Source organism: Puma concolor, chromosome A3 (assembly GCF_028749965.1).
Source record: "Puma concolor isolate L17-30 chromosome A3, mPumCon1.1.hap2, whole genome shotgun sequence".
Taxonomy (NCBI): Eukaryota; Metazoa; Chordata; class Mammalia; order Carnivora; family Felidae; genus Puma; species Puma concolor.
Genome location: NC_141669.1, coordinates 120418014 through 120441756, shown reverse-complemented (window position 1 = coordinate 120441756; position 23743 = coordinate 120418014). Strand labels below are relative to the sequence as shown.

Sequence of the window (23743 nt, the reverse complement as noted above, 5' to 3'; positions counted from 1 at the left end):
CAGAATCTGAAAACCTGTGTTCACTGCCTTTATCAGCCTTGTGACCTAGAATACGCCACTTTACCTGAGCTTCAGTTTCTTTGCCTGTTTATTGGGAATAACAGCTGTCCAGCCACGACTTGGTTGCGAGGGTCAGAGACAGCATATAGGAAATTCTCTCAATTTGCAAATGGTTTCAACCAGCACTATGTCTGTGTGAGGCTTGGGCCTGAGTTGTTTACAATCAGACGGGAACCGGTTGTCTGGCTGGCTTCACGGCCCAGATTAAGGCACGAATCCAGCAAATAACCTGGTGAGCATAAGGGAGGCCTGGTGCATGCATGAAAACCTGCAGGCACGTCGCTCATGAGCGGCTGCATCGGCAACGTGCCGACGTGGCAGACAACGCCCTCCCTTATTACAGATCTCTGCTGCTTTGACCAAATCAGAAGGAGGAAGCCACCTCTGAATTCTCTTCCTCTGGTCTGTCCACACAAATGAGACTGGACAAAAACAGGATTCCACAGCCATACCAATCCTGATTAGCAGGGTGTAGAAACCAGTTGCAGCGCCTGCCACCGAACTAGGAATCTGGGATAATTGTCAGTGTCCTCTTCTGCCCCTACTCCAGGATATTAGATTGCTAAATCAATGTCAGTACACCCATCTGATGAAATGGGGCCCATGGGGCCACTAGAGTTATTATCAGGGATGAATCCGGGAATGCACACTAAGGCCGCCTTTGGCAGAGAAGCAAAGAACCAAGGTCCTTGTCTAAAGGGCTCAAGCTTTTTCTTTCAAGAAAAGACAAGCAGAGCACATGAAAAGACCTGCAGGTCCTGGCAAGTTCCCTCATTCAAACTATACGGCTAGTAACGCCAACATTCCTATCCCTAAGGAAGGCATGACCCTGAAACTTATTTTAGGTCTTCTAACTTTTAAGTGGGTATTTTCTCTTAACAATCTGGGTCATCTACTTCTTCCCCACCCCAACACTATTAAAAAATTCTTCAGAAATTGCTGTTATGTGCATTTACTTGTGACACACTCCTAGGGTTAAAAAGAAAAGTGTCAGCGGGGAAAAATAACACTCAAGCCATCATCAAACACAAGTTGGTTGTATTTATTTAATCCTAAGAACACAGATACCCTGAAGAAGAGACAGACAATAAGAAAGTTTTTTCTAAACAGGATTTTGATAAGACCTAGTGTTCAAATCTCTAAAACAGAAGAGCACACAAATCTACAAAAACACAGCACCCATTTTATCTCTTACCTGAATGAACCTGAGAACCCCTAAACACTCTCTTTAAGAGATATCAGTATTAAAGTCGTGCAAAGAAATTGTACCCATAGTGTTTCGACCATAAAACCAACACCTGGTTTATACATGACAAGAACAGGATAAAAGCACATAAAATAATGTGCAGTTTATAGAATTCAGAGACGAGCGGGGGACCAAAGATCAGGTGAACAAACTGTAAAGCAGGGTGCTCAGTGGATCAGCACCGCGCACCTGATGGAACCAGGAGGCGCTGAACGCCGAGCAGTCACTGGTAGGAGGGATACAGCGCGGTGTCTCTCACAGCCAGGAGATTCACTGATGCTCTGGCAACGTTTCCGGAATGAAAACCGAGGTAGTTCTCAGCAAGGAAGGTTCTCCCGGAGAGCATGGCCAGCATGTGGTTGAGCCGGGACCTGATACCAGCAAAGTGAAACTGGCGCTCTTGATTCAAGTTCCTAAAGGAGTCTCGCAAGCACAGATCCAAGTGGGGGGCGCCCCAGTACTTGGCGTGTCCAGCGGGGACAAAGTCAGGGGCTCTGCTGGACGTCTGGGAGCCCAGGGAGCTCGCCACAGAGCCCTGCGAAGACAGAGAGGAGGAAGACCTCAAACTGGGAGATCTGGACACAGACATCCTGGACACTGGTGACCCTTCTTTAGACTGGGTGCCCTGAGAAAAGAGAACATTCTCATCCACGTCAGTCTGGGTGGTGGCCGACGTGGACCGAACCGCAGCTTGGGAGCTCGCGACCCTGGTGGTGACCGCGGTCTGGGTCCCGGCACATGCCATGGTGACGCTGACTTGTGTCCCCGCGTCGCTCGTGCTCACTGATGGAACCTCCTCTCCTGGCTCCGTCTGGGTGGCCGCATCGGTCGTCCTCCTCCCGCCCTGTGGTCTGTCCTGGCAGCTGATGACATCGTCCTCATCGCCGACGGTGGAGGACTCGCAGTTCTGGTGCCTGGCCTCTGCCCTGCCCTCAGCGGGGGCCTCACACCCCAGCTCAGCCTTCTTGGGGGTGCTCGAGAGCCGGGACAGCCGCAGGCGCAGCAGGCCGCCCAACGTGAGCTCCTTAGACAGGGGTTTACTGTCCACTAGATGGTCAAACTTGCCGCTGATCTGGAAGTCAGACAGCAGCTTGGAGCTGATGGGCTTCGACTGTGCATACAGGATTCGGAACTCCAGATCAAAGTGTTCAACCACTTGGCCAGACAGAATGACCAAGTTACTGCTATTTAATTTGCCATCTGTCCACGTAAAACTTAAGGATTAAAAACAAACAAACAAACAAACAGAAGCTGATAAGCATGAGCACTCTTAGTTTACTCACTGTCAAAATGAACAATAAAGCCTAGATATCCTGCTCCAGGAGTCACAACTCTGGTGACAGCATACCCACCATTCAGTGTAAATTCAACACCCCAACCCCATACATAACGTATGTATGCGGTAACAGAAAGAAAAAAGCCAACTGTTTAACCAACACACCGAGACTTAGACATCCACAGCCTCAGCGTTTCTACAAACTAGAAAGGGCTTCAAAAAGATTTAGGCAAGCACCCTGATTTTAGAAGTGATGAAACTAGCTAGTGATGTCCCAGCGGGAAGCTGGTCTAGACTGCAGACTAGACCCCAGGACGTAAGGACTGTTAGTGCAGTGCTCCTTACTACCTGCTCCCATGCTGCCATTTTCTTCCTTTCTTTTTTAAGATTTTCATTTATTTATTTTGAGAGAGAAAGTGCAAGCAGGGGAAGGACAGAGACAGAATGTGAAGCAGGGTCTGCACTGCCAGCACGGAGCCCAATGTGGGGCTTGAACTCATGAACCGTGAGATCGTGACCTGAGCTGAAGTTGAAAGCTCAACCAAATGAGCCACCCAGGTGCCCCTTCTTTTTCTTTTTCTTTTTTTTTAATGTTTATTTATTTTTGAGAGAGAAAGAGCAAACGGGGGAGGGGCAGAGAGAGAAGGAGGCAGAGGATTCGAAGTGGGTTCTGTGCTGACAGCAGCGAGCCTGACGCAAGGCTCAAACTCACAAACAGTGAGATCGTGACCTGAGCCAAAGTCAGACACTTAACCGAGCCACCCAGGTGCTGCCAGTGCTGCCATTTTCAATGGGGACAGTAGCACATTCAGGGCAGATTAGTGGCCATGTGCCTTGCCTGTCAGGCATCCTTCTTCCTCTAGTAATAGAACCCCATCCACCCCAGCCTTCTTAGGCACTTCCTGCAATCACAATGGGGTGGACATATGACCCACGCTGACCAGAGTATCCCACCCACTTGGGTCAGGGACCTACCCAGGATGGGCACGTGACCTAGCTAGGACCAAGTAATTCTTCAAGGACTGATGCCAGTGCAGGCAGAAAGAAAGTCTCTCTCTTTGGGAGAGATACTAAAGGCTATGTAAGTAAGCCTGGACCTTGCCTTCAAAGGGAGAGTGTGACTGAGAATAAAGATCAACTAGAAAAAAAGCAGGACCAGGGGACAATATTCTGATCAATGTATGCCCTCCAGGTCAAGATGAACTGAAAACCAACTGCACCTTTCTACACTCCCAAGTTATGGAACTCAATAAATTCTATTTTGCATAAAGTAGTTTGAGCTAGCTTTCTGCACTCCCGATCGCCCCACTGATAAAGCAGTTTGTATCAGGAATAGGATGTTTTATGGGCACCTGGGTGGCTCAGTGGGTTAAGCATCTGACTTTAGCCCGACTTCAGCTCAGGTCGTGGTCTCCCCGTCTGTGGGTTCGAGCCCCGTGTCGGGCTCTGTGCTGACAGCTCAGAGCCTGGAGCCTGCTTCGCATTCTGTAACTCCCTCTCTCTACCCCTCCCCCGCTTGCACTCCGTCTCCCTCTCTCTCAAAAATAAATAATAAACATTAAAAAAAGTTTTTTAAAGGAATAGGATGTTTTAAATGAGAGATCATGAAACATAGTGTCAGATCTGTCTCTACCTTGAGAACTGCCTTCAAAGCCCCAGAAGAAAGATTCTGAAAACCTTCAATGAGATCATGCAAACAAGACACCTATCCAACACCAGAAGTATAAAATACCGTCAACAAATAGAAGCTATAATCCTCGGGGCATCTGGGTGACTCAGTTAGTTAACCAGCTCTTGGGTTCATCTCAAGTCACAATCTCATGGTTTGTGAGTTCGAGCCCTGCATCAAGCTCCATGCGGACAATGCGGAGCCTGCTTGGGATTCTGTCTCCCTCTCTCTCTGCCCCTCCCCCCACTCAATCTCTCTCTCTCTCTCTCTCTCTCTCTCTCTCTGTCTCTCACTCAAAATAAATAGACTTAAAAAAAAACCTATCATCATCATCCTCAATGGTAGCATATCTCATTTGCAGAGGGTAATTTTTATATTTGATATTTCAGGATGGCCAAAAACCATTTGGGACTAAGTTTGTATACGCAGATAAAGCTTGCTTCGGGTGAAAATCTAGTCTCCTCCTGTTATTTATAAACGTCTTATGAAAGGAAGTCTCGAGGAAGTGTGAATTTTGTTCTGAGCAATGATGGTACTGTCTGAAAAGAAAGGCACCAAGAGTTTCTTGATCTGACCCCCTCAGCTTCCACAACCTTTTGCACATCTGCCAGGGCTGACACAATCATCACTCGGGAATGCGCGTTTCTCCAAAAATGAGTTTTTCTTTTTTAAACTCAAGACATGCCTCACACACACCGTCAGACGATCGAATGCACAGACACACTGCCATTGGAGCCACGTAAGTAAACACGGTGCATCTTAGCTTCTGGAGATTCGTGAAAATCAATGATCCAATCATCTGCACCCTCTATTCGACGACACTCTACCGTAAGATACCACTGCCAAGTTAAGACTTCAAAGGTGGGGCCAGAAACCTGGATCAGTACTTTCTAGACTAAAGCACTAAGTTATAAGGCTTGACGGAAGGTGAAGGATTTAAGCATAAGGTAACAGCTTCGGCTCTGCCCTCCACACTGACGCTGAGGCCTGTGATGACCCTTACCTGCAAGTGAACAGGGACAAGGGGCGGGGGGGACCAAGGAACAGGAATTGAGACTGCTCCTGTCACCGGTAACCCCAGTTTGGGCACCGCAGGCCTGGCAGGGGCTCCAGGCAAGTTTCAACATCCACGCCTCAGTTTCGTGGCCCCCCAGGGCAGGGGAGGTGACCCGCACCCCAACCACCTCCTGCAAAAGGCCGCTCGGACTGACGTCCTCACACGCACAGATGCACACCTACCAGAACGCCCGGCCACAGAGGCTCACGTTGAGAGGAAAAGCAGCTTTTCCTTTATCCAGCATGCACCCACTGCAAAGTTCAGAGTCACAAGCACGGGCAGGCTAGAGACTTACCTATAGGAGCCTGTAGCCACGCGAATGCCATCAATCAGTGTGAACTTCTCATGAACCTGCCCAACTATCTTAGTCCCCGACCTCGCATAGTAAGTGTTTCCGGTAATAGTCCGGACGGTCATCAGCTGTCGGCGGGGAACGGGGGAAAAAGAAACACACAGGCCAGTGAGCAAACGATAGAGGGCTTGGTCTACAGTTCCCGAAAAGACGCACTAGGTGGCAAAGGAGTGGTCCCCCGTCCCCTTTGGTAACGGCACACATGCACACTAGCCAGTGGTTCTCGGGACTCGACGAATGTCACTTCATTTGGTCCATCTTCTCGTGTGCCCTGTTCTCACACGGACTTGTGAGACTCTTGGTTCACGGGTACATGTGCTCTCAAAGAAGAGCCACTCGTTCTTTGACACGACAGAATCCAAGAAATGACATTGAAACAGAATGTGGGGGATAAAATCAGCAAAGAAAACACACTAATAATAAATAGCATGTTAACGAAGGCTTAAGGAAGCTAAGCTGATATTTCTCCTACTTTCTTATTTGACTGCATCAGTAATGACTAACAGCCCACCCTCACTTACCCCCATGCCATCCTCAGTATGGGGAACAGGACGAGCCTTCTCTAACACGGGACCTCTGAGGCTGGCACACATCACATGTGGCTTCACCAACAATGTCACATCTACGAATTTATCAAAAAGGTACTCTGGTAATACGCTGGGGCCCCACAGTGCGTAATCATCCTTGTAAAATGACCCGCATAAATGTATATCCGATGGTATGTAAAACAGACGATCTGCATTATTTGGAGCAAATCAGGACAGCATCAGCTTTATGCCTTTAGAAACCTTACACAATTCAAATTAAATGCTTAAGATTTTTGTTTGATTCTCTCATTCATTCCATAAGCAAAGAAAGTCCCTACCGTGTGCTGAGCCTTGAGACAATAGGGGGATCAGGCATGTTCCTTACCTTTAGGGACTAAGGGAGAGAAAAGTAATGCGTGATTCAAAAAACAAGGTATGACATCATCCAGAGAAGTGAAAACCTACATCCACACAAAAACCTGTGCACAAATACAGCAACTTTATTCATCATAGTAAGAAACTGGAAACTATCCTAAAGTCCTTCAGCGGGTGAACAGTTCAACTGTGGCACAACCACACCACATGACACTCCTTAGCAGCAGAAAAGAACTAACAAGTGATACAATAATTTGGATGGATCTCAAGCGCCTTATGCAGAATGAAAAAAGCCAATCTCAATAGGTCATATACTATATGATTCCATTTATAGAACGTTCTCTAGATGACAAAATTATAGAGATGGGGAATAAATTACTGGTTTCCAGGGGTTAAAAACGAGGAGGAGGGCACAGAGAGGAGCGCAGATGGGACCATAATGGGAGCAAGGAGATGGTTGTGGTGATAAAATAGTCCTGTATCCCGACAGTGGTGGGACAGTTCTGGATCCTGATGGCAGGGGGGGTTCCATAGGTATACACATGTGATAAAAATGGCATAGAACTGTCAACACATGTTGTGCCAACCCCAGATTCCAGGCTGTGATTTTGTACTAGAAGTCACATAGGATGTAACCATTGGGAAAACCGGGTGAGGGACACATGGAAACCTCTATGTATGACCTTTGCAACTTCTGTGAATCTGTTGTTCCCTTTTTAGTTAAAAAAAAAAAAAAAAAAAAAGAATTGAGAGAGAGACGGAGCATGAGCGGGGAGGGGAGAGAGAGAAGGAGACACAGAATCCAAAGCAGGATCCAGGCTCTGAGCTGTCAGCAGAGCCCGACGCAAGGCTCGAACTCACAAACTGTGAGATCATGACCTGAGCTGAAGTCGGACACTCAACCGACTGAGCCACCCAGGCGCCCTGAACCTACTGTTCCTTTATAATAAAAACATAAGACAAAACAAAAACACCATGGCATGATGTAACATCACTTCCGTGGTCTTACCAAAACACAATCTGAATTTAGCCACGAGGAAGCATCAGACAAATCCAAATCCTACAGAAAACTGGCTAATGTTCTTCCAAAGCACCAAGACCCTAAAAGACAAAGACAGACAGAGGAGCAGCTCCAAATGAGAAGACGCTAAGGAGATAGGACAACTCAATGCAAGATTCGGTCCTGGGTTGGATCCTGAATAAGGAAAAGGGCATTCGTGGAATGATCAGTGAGACTTAGAAGGTCTGTAAATTATGGTATTATATCAAATTTATTTCTCAATTTTGAAATTTGCACAGAGGTTTATAAGACGTTAACATTTAGATAATTTGGGCAAAGAGTATTCAGGAACTCCTTATATTATATCGCTAATTCCTTTGAAAATCCCATTATTTCAAAATAAAATTAAAGAAACAAACAAAGAAACTAGGACCTTCCACAGAGGTGCACCCGGAGCAAGGTGGGGCAGGGGGTTCCTGGAGGAGATACCGATTCCTGACCCAGGTTTCAAAGGATCCACATATAATAGCAAGCATTCAAAAATGTCACTGTGGGCACATTTAGGTGTAGTTTTCTGCATCTTTTCCGTCGGTGCTTACCTAAATGTCGTACAGGCCTCTGTGACTGCAGTCAAAGCGCTTTTGAGGGCCTACGCACAAACATGTGACCAAGTGCCTACAGACAGGACACCCAGCATCCAGAACCAGCCACAGAGCGAGGGCATGGCAGATGTCAGCCCCCACTGGGGGAGGGTACAGACTCACCAACAGACACGTCCTGGTGAGAGAAGCCGCCAGGGAAGACGGTGCTGCTCTAGGAAGAAGTCAAAGCACTACAAAAATTGGAGCGCCTGGCTGGCTCCGTCAGTACAGCATGCGACTCTTCATCTCAGGGTTATGAGTTCGAGCCCCGTGTTGGGTGCAGAGATTACTTAAAAAAAACTAAAATCTTAAAAAAAAAAAGACACTACAAGAACTGCTGAGGCCAAAGGTACAGACTTCCTTTCGACTCCTCCTCGAGGCAACAGTCAACACTGTGCAAGCGAGTCGGTAAATAATGCTGGATTGGATAACTGGATCGTCTCTAAGCCAATCTCACGATCAGAGCTGTGGCCAGAGCCACTCTGTGATTCTCCTGCTGCTGGCACACAGCCGTCGTTGCAGAGAGAGCCTCAGAGTCAAACAGCACATCTTCCATCGCTTCCCCTGGCTCTGTGTAAAAGCAGTCACAGGCTGAATGTCTGCGTGCTTTTCCACGCTGACATGCATTTGCCTTGGGTCCCCCTGACCTTGTACTTTAACCGAGTGCGGGTCACACGGCTGGCTCATTTCATCCTGGCTCCAAGCTCCGATTCTACCTCCGCCAGGAATTGGCTTTGTAGTGGCCGTGATAAGTTAGCAACAACCTGATCCTCGGTTTCCCCATTCGGGAAAATGACCACCAAGAACTCTGTGGGGGAAGTCGAATAGCCAAATTTTGTAAACCAAATTACTTGACAACGGGGGGCGGGGGGGGGGGGGCGGTGCGCTGATGTCCACTCTGCAAGCAGCCTATAGTACCGAAGCCCAATGCGTTGTTCGGTTTGCTGACTGCTTTATTTCCAGCACCTGGAACAGTTAAGTGGCTCAGAGAAGGTGCTCACATAGGTGATGAGCCAAGTGGATGAATTAAGTCCCAAAGCTCCCAGCTGACATTAAGCTGCTTAATTGAAAAAGATGAATAACAAATACGACGATGCTGCTTGCCTCTTTCTGCTACAGAGAACAAGCTGGCTGAGTTATGTAACCGTACATTTAAAGACTTCAGTTTGCATTACTGTCATGCTCAGAGCAAAGGACATGAAAAGCCTAATTTTACAGCAGCGAGAACGGAGAGGCAGCATGTGACGGTGATCAGGAACATGGGGCTGGAGGCAGGCCCACCGCAAGGGAGGCACACCCCCGCTCCTTTCCAGCGGCAGACCCCGGGCTCTCTGTGCCACCACGTCTGCGCTGAAACAGGTACTTACCCAGCAGGGCTGCGGTGAGGACGGAGTTGCCTAACACTTGTCAGGAGCCCAGGACAGTGCCAAGGACAGAGCAGGGGCTCCGTCAACGGTGGCCGGGCCGGCGCTACTGTCAAAAGCAGCGTCTCCAAGGCAGCCCCGTGCGACCCAACAGCCGAGCTCCCGGCTGTTCAGGGGAGGCCAAGGTTTGAAACCTGGCTCTGTGGTTTCTTTTCTGTGAGATTTCAGACAAATGGCTTTGGCCACAGCCTCCGCTGCCTCTCGTGTCATGGGGATCCAACCCCCGCCCCAGCCTGCACCATCATGTAGATCATGTAGGTTACAGATGCTCAGTCTTGGGGCGCCTGGGTGGCGCAGTCGGTTAAGCGTCCGACTTCAGCCAGGTCACGATCTCACGGTCCGTGAGTTCGAGCCCCGCGTCAGGCTCTGGGCTGATGGCTCAGAGCCTGGAGCCTGTTTCCGATTCTGTGTCTCCCTCTCTCTCTGCCCCTCCCCCGTTCATGCTCTGTCTCTCTCTGTCCCAAAAATAAATAAATGTTGAAAAAAAAAAAAAAAACAGATGCTCAGTCTTACTGCTGATTAAGGAGAAACTGGAAACACGTAACACAAACCTTCTCCTTTTCAGGATGCACTTTCAGGTCCATGCACATATCCAAAAACTGCGAGAGCAGAGCCTGGTCCAGGAGGATGTAGACAGCGACTCCCTGTTTCCGACATATTTCCTGTAGGTCCCTGAAGATGTCGATGTCCGTGAAAACATCCATCACCACCGCAATCACCTATGGCGTGAGGCAGAGAGAAGAGCAAGCTGTCGGCTCACGGGAACACCAGTTTATGGTGCACCGTCCAGACTCTGGAGCCCATCTCCGAGCCAGGAAAGGATCCCCACCCTACGGGATCCTTCCTCCCTTCTCCTTCTGCACTATCGGTTTGCCCCCAGCCGCAGACACCTCCTTCTCCAAAGACACTCAGGCCACATCTGGATTTGGCCCAGCTGACCCTCCCGATCGCCTCCTAGCCACTGTCCTCCACGCTTCCTCGGACCAGTCCTTTTTCCTCCCTGGCAGCACTCCATTCATGCCTGCTGCTCAATCTTCCACACTCGGCATCAGACTACAGTTCCGAGATGCCTCAGCCGTGTGGCCCTAAGCAAATTACAGTTGTTCCCAAGGTCTGGTCCTGCGTCTGCAAAATAGGCATGTGGTCAGAACTGAATGACTACGTTACATGAAGCACAAGGTACAAAAATCCCTCAAGTGTCTGTTCGCGGGTTCCCTTCGCCAGTCCAGACAGCTCACCACAGGGAGGCATCGCTCCAGCCGCCAAACCTCTCATGACACCCTTTGCAGGTTTAAGAGTGGGGCCCTCAGCGAAATCCCTCCAAGGCTGTGGGGTGTCAGAATGTGCAGGCTCAGTACAAGTCTCTGCACACCAAGCCAGAGCTGGGGCCCCGAGCTAAGGCCACGGCTCCCTGGGCCACGGTTTGCAGCAGCCTGGGCCGGAAGGGGGTCTCTCCCTCCTCCTCACTTCAACAGTGAAAACTAGTGTCTCTTAGGACCACATTAACTCCTTTTCGAACGTTAAGGTCATTTATTTATGGGTCTCACTTCCTCTATGGGGACGGAGGCCCTGGAATGGGATCGACTCATCTCTGTGACCCTAGAGGACTCAAGACAGTACCCGACAGTCATGACCCCTCAAGGACGTGGGTGTTCAAGAAGCAAACGGAGACAAACAGGAGATCCCGTGCTCTGTCTCCAACACCCCAAATCTCGCCTACCAGGACGAGGGACCTTGAAAGGCCAGCTCCCGGGAAGTCACTGCTATGAGGAGTCTGGGAAGATCCATTTCTCTCTGGCTACTTATCCCCGCCCCTCCCCAGTGTTGACGAAGCCCCAGCTGTCGAGCTATTCCCCGGGAAAGGGTTTGCCTCAACCCCCCGGACACGTGATTTTTCTGAACTGGTGGTACCTCGAGAAGTTCACGGCCCCCACGTGCTTTTATGCATCTTATTTGGAGTTGCATCCACCCCCAGGTCACACAGCATCGTAGGCAAAAGGCAGAGAGGCCTGGTCACAGATGTCAGCTCTGCAGCTCACCACCGTGTGACCCGAGGCATGCTGCGGAGCCTCAGTTTCCTTCTCTGGAAGAGATGGACAGTAACAGCATCTATGTAAGGGGCTGCTGTCAGGATCGCAGGGGACAAAGCCAGAAAGGGCTTAGCTCGGGCATGAAACGAGCGTTCCATTTTGCGGCCGGCGCCTCTTCAGAGTCTATGGCGGGCCGAAGCCCGGGCCAGGCAGAAAAGACGGCTCTACAGAATGTGACAGACACCGGACTTGTCCGCAAAAGGAAGACACGCATGCAGGGGGGCCGAATGATACACACCGGACGAGGCGATCACATCACGGGAACTTGGAGGTGGGGAGGAGACGGTCAAGCTGCAGTAGACACACTCCAGGCACTCAAATGTTCACAAGAGCAGAGAAGGATTCCTGGCGGGGAGGGCCTTTGAGCTGAGTCACGAAGAAGGGCGCAGTCTTGACAGGGGAGAAGTGAAGGGGAGGGTCTTGAAGCCACATGCAGGCAGAAGAGGCAGGGAATGATGGGGCAGGGGCCAGTGTGGCCAGAATGGAGAGTGTGCGTGATGGGGAGCAGCGGGACAGGACTGAGAGACAGACGGGTGAGCCAGGCGGTAAAACCAGGCGGTGACACCTCCACAGAGGTTTTCAACACACTCGTGTAGGAATGAGCGCAGCGCTCACGAGAGAAAGCTGGAGGAAGACACATCCAGGGTCCGTCCCTGTCCTCAAGAAACCCAGGCCAATGGGGGACAGAGGCGGCGCATGGACGTGCACCCAAACTCCCCGTGGGAGGGACAGAAAACCCTGCCCAGCTGGCTGGCTTAGAGAGGGCTGGAGGGTTGCTGGAGGCAGGGACCCAGGAGCAGGGCCTGCCAAACTGGGCTTTGATTCACCACTGAAACAATACAAACGCCACCTTTGTTAGGTGGTGAGTAAGTCTCTAATTTGTTATTGGTTTCACTATTTGGTGTTAAAGCCCCAGCCTTTCCTGTGGGTGTTGAAAATAACTGGATCTGAACGCGAGGTGTTAAGAAGGTGGGTGCAAGTGCTTCCCTCCCTAACTTCCCCTTGTACCCAACATCCCCTCCCTCTCTTACTAGAGCGGGACTCTTGAAAGGTTTGCGACGGAGGCACAGCCCTGCGCAGCAAAGCAATGAGCACGAAGACCCTCCCTCCTTCAAGACCCCACCCCGCTTTCCTGTACTCTCCCCACTCCAGCCCCGTGCAACCAAGTCCTGCAGACTCAACGAGACCTGGGGCTTCTCAAATCTCTCAAGGGACAGTCTCCTCACTGAGCTCAGCAATGGCCTGGACTCATTCGCTGGCCAGCCAAGTGTCTGCTTTCCAAGGCCGGCCCCGTCTCCCAGGTGCTGGGGCTCCTGCCACAGGCCTCCGGGCCCTGCAAGGATGCCCAGACTTGGAACCGGTCCCTGCTGTCACTCCCTGAGATATCATGCGGGATGGACAAAGGAGAGACGCATCTGGAAAGCGGGCATCCTGTGCCCATCAAGCCCCCACACGGCCACTGTGGGCACTGCCTACCCCAGCCTGTGCTGCAAAGAGCCTGCCCGATCTCTTAGGGCTAGAAAGCTCTGCAAGACGTGACTTTTGAGAGTCTATTCCAGGTCAACCCCCATCTGCAACTCTGCAAATCAGTCATTACAGGAGGAAACATCTAGCCGCCAGAAGCCCGGCTGGCTGGTCTGCCGCCCGGTACCCCATAGTTCCTGCACACCTCCAGTCACATCTAGAGCAGCCGTGACTGTGTCAAGCCCCACACCATCCTCACAGGTGCCCCCCACCACCGCCACAGTCACTGCAACTACTCCTTGATGATTTAAACCAAGGGACCGAATGACACACAGTTACACAGTAGCAACCACTGCGCTATTGTGTATTGGGGCCAAGCAGAGACTCTACTCAACGTTCATTTTTTACGTGACCTGGGAGCTTTTCCATTTGCTTTCTTGCACAAAAGCTCTAAAGAGAGATCTAGAGATTTCAAAACACCAGTAATTGTTATCTCTGATTTACGGATGAGGAAAATAAAGCTTGGAGGGGCTAGGTGACTCGTTCGTAGGGATATTCTTAAACGAGCCTGAGGTTCAGTGTTCAAGGGACAGAGCTTGGAATACATCCTGCAGGGACCAGTGGAATATTTCGCAAAGGACATGGGATGGAGCCCGTCGGAGGATGATTACTAATAACACGAAACAGCTCACAGAACGAACGTTCAGGAAGTGTGGAGTGCCGTAGCATGTGGGCACCTTCTCTCTGCAGGCGGTCCCGCCGAATAACCCAGAACGGACTAAATCGGGAAACCTTGGAAGCACAGGCCATAGAGGTGGACCTGACGCGGAAGCCAGCTCCTCCGCTTTCGAGCACCCCATGCCCGCTGGCGCGGTACCTAAGTGTCGCTGCCTCCTGTCACCTGCAAATACTACTGCCAATCCGGTAGCGGCTGCAGTGGGTTCAGTCCAGAGGGCACCTGACGGCTCCTGGCACACAGGAAGCCCTCACACGGCAGCCTGTGTGTCTTAGCCCCAAGTCCGCCACGGTCTCCCTCCCTTCCCACCCACAGCCACAAAGCAAGGACACGTGTGCAACACGCTTGGAATTCTGCCAGAGGTCTGCGCACATTCAATGATGCGTCAACCTGCCTGGGGGGGGGGGGGGGGGGTTGGCCAACGCCAGCCCGGCAACTGGATTCTTCGAGCGGACCACATGGCTCTCAAACCCATTTCCTCCAGGTCCCCCGTGCTCTCCCACCTACTCTTCTGGAGATGGTCTCGCTCAAAAACAAGAGACCTCTTTTCTCCCCATTCATTACAGGTTTTAAATAGAACAGAAATGATCTCCTTGAAATGTCTTAAAAAATTTTTCAGTTAACTTGGCATTATCTTCCGGATTTAGAAACAAAGCAAATGTCCACAGTCGACCCTAACCTTGCCTGTGCGAGTTGGTCTCTCTCGGTTTCATGGGCTGTCAGTGTACAATTAACCATTTAAGTGCCGGACTAAGGTGCTGGCGTGGCCTCCGTCTGCAGCCTGGCACAGCAGCTCTCCCGGGAGGCGGGAAGGTGTGCCAACTGCTCGCGGGCCACGGTGGCAGCCACGTGGCTGCTGTCGTGTTCCAGCGTGAAGTACGCATGCCCGCTGGGCTTTCAGAAAGAAAAAGAAAAGCATCCAGAGGGGCTTGGGGGACTTAGGGGGCTATCATTCTTGAGTTATTGATAATTACGTAAAACATTTACCTGGCTCCGACGTCCGATTTACAAAACAGGGTGCTTTCAGAGACACCTAGCTTCCGTCCTTGTCCCTTCCCTTTTTCTCCTTTCCCTTCCTCCTTCTGCATTACAATCATTTCAATCCATTTTTGGTTCCTCTTCCATTTTCTTGAATATAAAGAAGTCTGCCTTAGGCCCATGTATGTACATACTTGTTTGCTATAAACAAGAATGTGTATTATGTACGTGTGTGTGTGTTCACATCCCCCTATAGATTACAAGGCAGAATGTGATGCACGCTGTTCTAGAGCAGTGCTCATCAATGCAAGCTTCTGAGAGGAAGGAAACGTGCTAGGTCTGTGCCATCCACACAGCAGCCGCTAGCCACCAGTGGAGACTGAACACCTGAAATATAGCTCGTGAGGCAGAGGAACTGAGTTTTTCACATTTCATTTGAATGCATATAAATTGAAATTGCCACTGGTGGCTAACGGTGACTTCACTGGTCGGTGCGGCCCTAGACACTTAGTCACTGCTTTCTCAGAGCCGCAGGGGACTTCACTCTGGGGACGCATCCGTTCTACTGAAGGACATCTCAGCTCCCCCAGCCTCTCGCTATTGTAAATAGTGCCGCAAACAGCCTGCTACACGCGTCTATGCGTGTTTTTGCCAGTGTTGTCTTTGGGACAGACACACACACGTGGAGTTGCTAGGCTGATGCGTAAATACAACTGAAGTGTTGCCCCATATGGTCAAATTCCCCTCCAGAGGCTATATCGTTTGCATCAGTGTATTTAGAAAGCCCGCATACCCAGTACTTCTTTGGCAAGCGAACGGATCCTGTATCTGTAAAGGAATCCGGATAATCCTGTATCTGTAAAGGAATCCGGACGATCCTGTGGCTTCCCTGCTGCCTGATGGACGCCAGCTGGAAACAGTGAAGGAAGGAACAGGCCGACAGAGAAGGTGGCTACAGGACCGAGAGCAGGAGGGAGTGGGAGTGGCTGTTCCCCGGGGGCAGAGCTTCAGTCAGGGAACACAAAACCATTCTGCGGACAGATGGTGGAGACGGATACACGATGTGAATGTGCTCAAGGCCAGTTAATGGTTAAAGTGGCAAATCGACTTGCGTGTATTTTACTGTAATTTAAAAAAAAAAAAAAAAAAGAGGGGCACCTGGGCGACTCAGTCAGTTAAGTGTCTGACTCTTGATCTCAACTCAGGTCTTGATCTCAGGGTCACGAGTTCAAGCCCCACACTGGGCTCCACACTGGGCATGGAGCCTACTTGAAAAAATATAAAATAAAAAATAGGGGCACCCGGGCAGCCTAATGGGTTAAGCTTCTGACTCTTGATTTCCGCTCAGGTCGTGATCTCACAGTTCGTGAGTTTGAGCCCCACATTGGGCTGTGCACTGACAGTGCAGAGCCTGCTTGGGAATCTCTCTCTCCCTCTCTCTCTCTTCCTCCTCCTCCTCCTCCCCTGCTCATGCTCTCTCTCTCTCTCAAAATAAGTAAACTTAAAAAAAATAAAAAATAAATAAAAAGAAAGAAATGAAGTGGCTAACAATTCCAAACTCCTTCACCTGACTCATCAAACCAAAAGGAATAGATAAAAAGCAGCCACCCTGTCTGGTGAGGCACAGCCTAAAGTTGTGCATCAGACAGGCTTTCTAGGCCAGCGCTTCTCAATTTTCTTCCCCAGGGGACATCTGGCAATTTCTTTGAATTGTGGTAAAATAGATAATAAACCTGCCATCTTCATCATTTTCAAGTGTATTTTCAGCGGCATGAATTACGTTCACCGCGTTGTGCGATCATCACCACTATCTGTTTCCAAGAGGTTTTCATCACCCCAAACAGAAACTCTATAACCTTTAAGCGATAGCTCCCTATCCTCCCCAACCCCCCTCGGGAGACTTTTTTGAACATCATGACTCTTGGCCAGGGATGGTGCTTCTGGCGTCTGGTGGGCGGGGCCCGGGGAGGTTGCTGGGCACCCAAGGCACAGGACAGCCCTCCAAGACAGAGCGTGATCTGGTCCAAAACATCCACGGCAGAGTGATGCTGAGAAAGCCCGCCCCGGGCTGACTGGGGCATCCGGAGCAGGAACTGATCACTGCACAGATTCTACTGAAACCCAGAGGAGCGTGAAACAAGATCAGGAGCACCTTAGTTCTCTGATACATCCACACGCACATCAGGGGCCTCGGCCAGATTTCTCAGCAGCCACTCCTGGCAGGACTCTTCGTCAACACAGTGACGCTTCTCCCAATGCTCAGGTTATCAAATGGATGCCCCAGGGCGCGTCATAGCGCAGGTGTCTCTCTGGAACACGGGCAGCTGGTAAGAAGGATGCCTGAGGAGTGTGGAACCTCCAGAATGGGCTCTGCCCATGAACTCCCATTCAAAACCCAGAGATACCCCAAGGGCCAGCACAGAAACCCATCACCAGTGAGGGCACGCAGCACGTCCAGGGAAGGTCTCCACTCCCACCTGACCCCTGGGGAGGCGGGGCCCAGCCACACGCTGATTCACAGGGCAGCAGAGGCAAAGAGAAAAATGACTCCTCGACAAATTCAGTAATGTAGGGAAAGACTCCAGAGTAGGTGTGTCAGGGAAAAATCCTGTTCGGTTCAAAATTATTCTAGAATTCCCTCGGGAAGCCAACATCTTGGCTCTAGGGTCCAAAGCAGTATTTCCTCCAGCTCAGCTTTGGTGGAGCTCGACCAGGTCAGCAGTCAACCTGCATTCAGAAGCCAGGCCGCACATACATCATGTGTGTTTTCAACGCCGTCCCTCACTCACGAGGCAGGATGCCCACGCTTTGAAAGGCGCTCAGAAACTGAGCCAGCGGAGGGCCTGGCAGACTCATAGCCCCAGTCACACCTACTCTGGGGCAAGAACTCGCTGGAAAGGCAGGGGGAATCACTCAGACCATTTTGTCACTTCTGCCCCGCCTCTCCTCTCCCGGCCAACCGCACCAGACACCCTGCATGCGGCCCAGGTCCCAGGTGAGGATGAAACCTGTCCGAAAACCCTCCATCCAGGCTGCAAAGCTAGGATTAGACACCTCCGTTTCCCAGGTGACCCCGGTTTCTTGGGCCTGTATCCTGACCACTCCAGTCTTCTTCCCGAAACGGACAGGAAGTATTCGTCCTGTCCTAGTCGTTTTCCTGTTTATAGGATATGCAAGGAGGAAATAAAAAGTCCCAATCTTCAGAAACTGTTGAAAACCTTCAGCCTGTCGCTGAAAACTGCCAAGGTGCCAATCCTCTCTCATGCCAGGGAATCCACGGGGAGCAGAGATTGCGAGCATGGGCTTGGGAGCTAGGCAGACGGGCTACCTCTGTGATCTTGGGCAAGTTACTTAACCTCTCTGGTCCTGGTCTCTTCTTACCTGTGGCCTCCTCCTAACAGTGGGAGGGTTCAATGGGAGACTCCAGGTAAAGGGTGCAGCACAGAAACTGACCCACTGCAGGGGCTCAAGCATACCATCAGGACACAGATGCGTAACAGCTTTTCATCTCATCCTGAGACAGCCCGGGACCGGCATCGTCAGCGTCCTTGCTGTCACAGGGACTGAACTTCAAAGGACGCAGCTGGAGTGACGCAGCCACTCCTGTGCACACAAGGCGCAACTCTACCCCGAGCCGCAGCTCTGGTGGGGCCACCCGGTGAGCTCCCTATGATATCACCCCCATAAGGCCCTGTCCACCTGAGGACGGAGACAGCGCCTTATCCTTGCACGGCACGAGGCGGAGCGCTGGGGCTGTCGGGGGCCGAGGGCCGCCATACTTCAGTTGGGAGTCCTGGCTCTGTCTTTCCCCAGCTATGTGACCTCGGGGCAACTTAACTTCTCCGTGCCTCAGCTCCATCACCTGCAGAGTGGGGATAACTGCACCTACCTCGGGACTACCTGCTTCGCAGAGCATTATCGTATTCTTTAAAGCAAAGGGGATGAGGCCTCAAGGTTAGCATGTCTCAAATCCAACCCGTCTCCGGGTCCCCAGTCTCGGCCTTGTTCTTCCTCCTAATTTGGTAGCTTCACTGCCCACCAAGCTAAAAAAAAAAACCTCTGTCCTCCCCAACCCTGCCTCTCCCGTGTTCTCCTTGGCCTTGCTCACTCTCCTGTTCCCTCCCAGGCCAACGAATGACCGAGTCCTGTCATTAAAACTTCCCCTGCCCAACTCCCCAGCACTGCCTTAGCACACACCCTCTTCTGGTCGCTAGATCCCTATGGCATCCTCCTTACAGGCACCCCACACACCAGCCTCGGCCCTCTCTAACCCGGGCTCCCTTGTGCTCCCACCAGAATGACTGCTCAGGAATGCCAATTTGATCATGCTCCTCCTTCAAAACCTTCAATGGCTCCCCAGTGCTCTTTAGCGGGCAAAGCACGGCTCCAGCCTCCCTTCAGCCTCCTCTTCTACCACTAACCCTGCCTACTCGTTGTTCAAGCTGTGAGGAACTTGGCTGCCTCCAAACATGCCAGGTTCTTTCACACTTCTGGGCCAGTCTCTACCCTCTGGCCTGGCAAGTCCCACGCATCCTCCTGGACCCAGATCCAAGGTCACCACCTCTCCTGAGGCTTGCTTTCTTTCTTCCTCCAATGTCTCTATCTGTAGCAACCTCCCCACCCATTCCACCAGCAGACTGTCAACTCTCAAGTGTCCGGCAAGCATCATGCCCTTCACCTGTGGCCCCTAGCCCCTGGCACAGCATCCAATACGTGGTAGGTGCCAAATGAGCGAGCAATTTGGCATCCGGCAGAGACACTGAAAATATTAATCTGATCTAAAGGTAATGTACCACCTTTCACCATTAAAATCGCCCAGGTTCCAAATACAGCATCTCAAAGATGTGAGTGTGTGGCTGGACTGGGGCACAGAACAGGGCAGGACATTCTACCCTGGAATGCCAGTATTACAGAATGCCCCCAGGACAAAAGGGTGGCTGAGGGCCAGCCTCGAGCCCCTTCTAAGGCCAGCACATGAGTCGACAGGCAGCTTTCCCTCTGGCCTTAGCTCCAGAATCCCTTCACTACCACTAAGAAGTGGAGCTGGGCAAGAGGTGAGGGCAATTCTCCTCTCTTTCACGGAGACCTATTCATTGCTTTTCTCAAGTTGCAAGTGCCCAAATTCCCTCCTGGAGGCAAGCCTGGAAATGCACCCCACCATCAGGCCTTTTTCCATCCTCTTACTCTTCTCGAGTGTCTGCTCCATCAAAAGGACCGTCAGCACACCCAAAGCACTGCACGGCTGATACCAGCATAGCTGGAGACTGCACCTACTCCCCCAAAAGCAAAGCCCTAGCCCACACTACCCTCTACCCACTGCAACCCCACCAGCAGGAAAGGAACAGGCAGCATCAAGAACACTGGTGAGAATCCGGGCTTGTTCCTGGGCTTGACGGTCTCCGCCAGAATGATGCAGATATCATAAGCCACAGACACACTCAGGTACCAGCCCTCCTGAGTCTAACCATGGCCTGGGGCTTCACCTGCCATGTTCCTGGCACAGGTGGCCGCTAGGAAGATGGGCACTATGCCAGCCAGCAAGCAAGGTGGCAGCTAACTACGGCTCTAGACTAAGGCAGCTAACTACGGCTCCGACCCCACTCACCTGGTGCTACGTTCTCGCAGACCCCTAGGTACCCAGCACCCTGCTGCAGTCGAGATTTCCCACCCCACCCATTCTAAGAGTCAAGACAACAGCACCAAAACCCACTGGGAGGAGAGATGATCCAAAGCAGGGGTATCTGCCCGCCTCATTCACAGAAAGAGCAATTTCCTGGGGCGCCCTGGGTGCTCAGGAGGTTGGGTGTCTGACTTCCGCTCAGGTCCATGATCTCCCGGTTGGAGAGTTCCAGCCCCATCAGGCTCTGTGCCGGCAGCTCAGAGCCTGCGCAGCCTGCTTCGGATTCTGTTGTCTCCCTCTCTCTCTGCCCCTCCCCCACTCGCTGTCGCTGTTTCTCTCTCTCTCACACACACACACACAAATAAATAAGCATTAAAAAGAGAGAGAGAGAGAGCAATTTCTCTGGTCAATGGGAGGACGGAAAGAGGCAGGATTCTCAGTTTACCACTGGAATGTACTGGCTTTCTACAAGAGAAGACACGCGGCGGTGACTAGCAATGAACAGACTCCTAAGCCCCAAAGTTGTCTCTGGGTACAATCTTTCTGGAATTTTCCCCTAGGTAACGCACTTACTTCTTAGGAGATGGGATCCAGTGTTGGCTGGCAGCCAGGAAAATTAGCACTCTCGTTTGGTTTTAACTAAAATGTGGAACTAGAAGTATTTCTGGTCCCCTCCCCCAGGGGATGTGAATGTCAGGAGTTGGACCTCGGCCACAATGCTCCTCCTTGAGGACTGCGGCTTCCCCCCACGTCCCTGACACAACGAGCGGCCGAGTGATCAGTGATCCGAGCGAAGCCACGCAGAAGGGGCGAGTCGGGGGCCCCCGGGACCACCCGGCCCCGCGCTCCATTCTTCCGAGGGCCTCCCGTCCGCCCCGGGCCCCGAGCCGGGGCGCTCACCTCCCGCGCGGAGCGGAGCTGCTGGCGCAGCGCGTCCTTGCAGCCGTAGGGGCCGCCGGCGCCCGCGCCGCGGGGCTGGAAGTGCGCCTCGACGCGCGTGGCGCCGCGGTAGGCGCCCTGGTAGAAGGCGGGCCAGCCGAGCTCCAGCAGCGGCGGCTCCAGGTCCGACTGCTCGGGGAAGTAGGTGCCGGACGAGCAGTCGTGCGACGAGCCGAAGGAGTCCTCGGCCCCCGCCGCCGCGCCCTCCTGACCGGGCCTCTGGGCCGCCCGCAGGATGGCGCGCACCTCGTCCGGGTTCAGGAAGCGGCCCAGGCGCTCTCTTCGCAGGAAGGCCTCGAAGGCACAGGGGCCGCCCGCCACCAGCTCCTCGAGCGCGAGGCGCCGCGCCTCGCTGTACAGCTCGGCCGGGTTGGGCGGCCCGCACGGCGACAGGCAGGCGGCGAGCAGCTCGTCCGGACCCTCGAGGCGCAGAGCCATTGCGAAGTCCGGACAGAACAGGATTGCTGCAGAGTCGGCGGAGCGCGGGCGTGCCGGCAGCTTTATACGCACCTTTGAATCTAACCGGCCCGCGTCCCGGCCCTCTCATTGGCTGCCACCTCTAACGGCGGAATCCAGGCGCTGCGAACGCCACCACGGCCCCTCCCCCTGGTGTGCTATTGGCTGCTCCGCCGCCCGGCCCCGCCCCGCGCCTCCGCATTGGCTGCCGGCGGCGGCCGAGTCCAAACTCTGGGGTCGCTCCGTGGAGTTTCAACTTGGCGGCTCCACGGCTGCGCTGATGAGTTGCTCCTGCTCCGGGCCTGCGGGTAGCCGAGCTCTTAAGGGTCAGCTAGAGAGAGGGAGTAACGAGCCCCAGTGACCCGGCCGCGGCGCAGGTAGCGGATCCCGAACTGAAGCCTGAGAGTCCGGCCCCCTCCATCCTAGCGCGCCCCCTGCTGGCCGCGCTGCTCCCGGACTCTCACGCCGGGCTTGGGCGTGACTGACCAGTCCTGTCTCCGTAATCCCCTGCATTTAAATCATTCGTAAATCCGTTCAAAAAATACTGGCTTTGATTACACCTTCAGGTAGCTTTTCCTTTTCTCGGCCCATCAAGTTATTGTCCTGGCAAAATCCCAACCCTGGTTAAACCCCACTCTTCACCTACTTTCCCCCGCACCTGGGCAGCCCTACGGTCCTGGGGGAAAGACTACGCAACCAAGCTGTCTGTGCCTTAAATTCACAGTCTCAAGTGGATCCTTAAGATTGGCTGCTAGCCTACATTTCCCTCAGTCACCCTACCTTTTCCTTTCGTTCTTACTCTTAGCGTTTGCTTCGTATTTCACTGAGAAAATAGAAGCAACCAGAGAGAACTTCTTCCACATGCTGCCACCACATCTACCTACCCGTCTACATCTCCGCCCACTTACTGGGCCTTCTGTTACTACCAATGAACTGTCCCTGAGCCTAACACCAATCCTTCCATTGGGGCATTAGCTTCCAGCCCCTCTGCTACTAACCTATATCCCTACAGCAATGCTCTTTCCCGGATCATCAGTTTCCCTTCCTTTACTGCTTCATTCCTCTCAACATACTGATATTGGAGTATTTTTCATCTTAAATCAACCTTCTCTTGACCTTCCTCTAGAGTTTCCTCTCCATTTCTCTGCTTATTTTTATAGCATAAAACCTGAAATCAGTTGTCTCTACTTGCTGTCTCCAGTCTTCCTCCCGTTCTTTCTTGAACTAGTCGAAGGGGCTGTGCCTCCCCTGCTCAACCAAAACCTCTTGTCAAGGTCATGAGGAGCTCCACAGCACTAAATCCAATAGTCAGCTCTCAGGCCACATTTTCTTTGTGTAAATGAGAAAGTAAATACACAACTGTAAAGTGCTTCTTCATAAATGTGACCCAGGAGGATCCAAGAGAGCACGGTTCTCTACCCTCTTTCAAGACACCAACAAACTTCTGCTTCTGACAAAGACAAGGACCACAGTCTGGGGCTGTGCAGCCACATAGCTTGTCAATGCCCCTATTGCTGGAAATAAAAAGTAAGAATAACCAGGGTCTCCCCTGCTGTCGTGTTGTAGTAATGTAAAGTAGTATAGAGTATTTTACCAGTAGGAGGACCAGGGTGGAGGGGTGAAAGACGGTAAGGCAGGTCGGCCAGTGCACCCCAAAACTAGAAGGGCAGCCCCGTTATTTATACATGTTACCAGATAAACCTTTGAAAGTGGGGGGGGGGGAACCTCATATACTTATGAGTTATTACAGGGTTCCATGTTATTCTAAAGGGAACATTTGACAAAGTGAAGGTCATTCCCAACCACCCTTCTTTGGATTTCACCATCCCCCGA

The 23743-nt window shown here is 51.9% G+C and overlaps 1 protein-coding gene across 2 annotated transcripts; it reads right to left on the bottom strand.

Moving 5' to 3' along the window:
- Positions 1 to 1078: 1078 nt before the first annotated feature.
- On the bottom strand, positions 1079 to 21953 carry SACK1D (scaffolding CK1 anchoring protein D). 2 transcript variants are annotated; one of them, XM_086702193.1, is made up of 5 exons: positions 21316 to 21953; positions 11175 to 11263; positions 10179 to 10346; positions 5604 to 5728; positions 1079 to 2520 (listed from the first exon to the last, which is right to left on the bottom strand). In XM_086702193.1, exons 1-5 carry the CDS (start codon positions 21890 to 21892, stop codon positions 1530 to 1532), a joined length of 1950 nt encoding a protein of 649 aa, XP_086558319.1. In that variant the 5' UTR covers positions 21893 to 21953; the 3' UTR covers positions 1079 to 1529. The 2 variants fall into 2 exon arrangements, with proteins under 2 accessions (XP_086558319.1, XP_086558318.1); XM_086702192.1 differs by lacking the exon at positions 11175 to 11263 and having other exon boundaries at positions 21416 to 21952.
- Between the last annotated feature and the right edge of the window lie 1790 nt (positions 21954 to 23743).

What these genes read in the sequence shown, in the direction of transcription:
- SACK1D (XM_086702193.1), bottom strand. Translation starts at nt 21,892, where the DNA reads ATGGCTCTGCGCCTCGAGGGTCCGGACGAGCTGCTCGCCGCCTGCCTG. An exon ending in CCTCCGTCCCCATAGAGGAA is followed by an intron (nt 10,347 to 11,174) that starts GTGAGACCCATA and finishes CTCACGCCATAG; the next exon opens with GTGATTGCGGTGGTGATGGA. An exon ending in TGCATCCTGAAAAGGAGAAG is followed by an intron (nt 5,729 to 10,178) that starts GTTTGTGTTACG and finishes CCCCGCCGACAG; the next exon opens with CTGATGACCGTCCGGACTAT.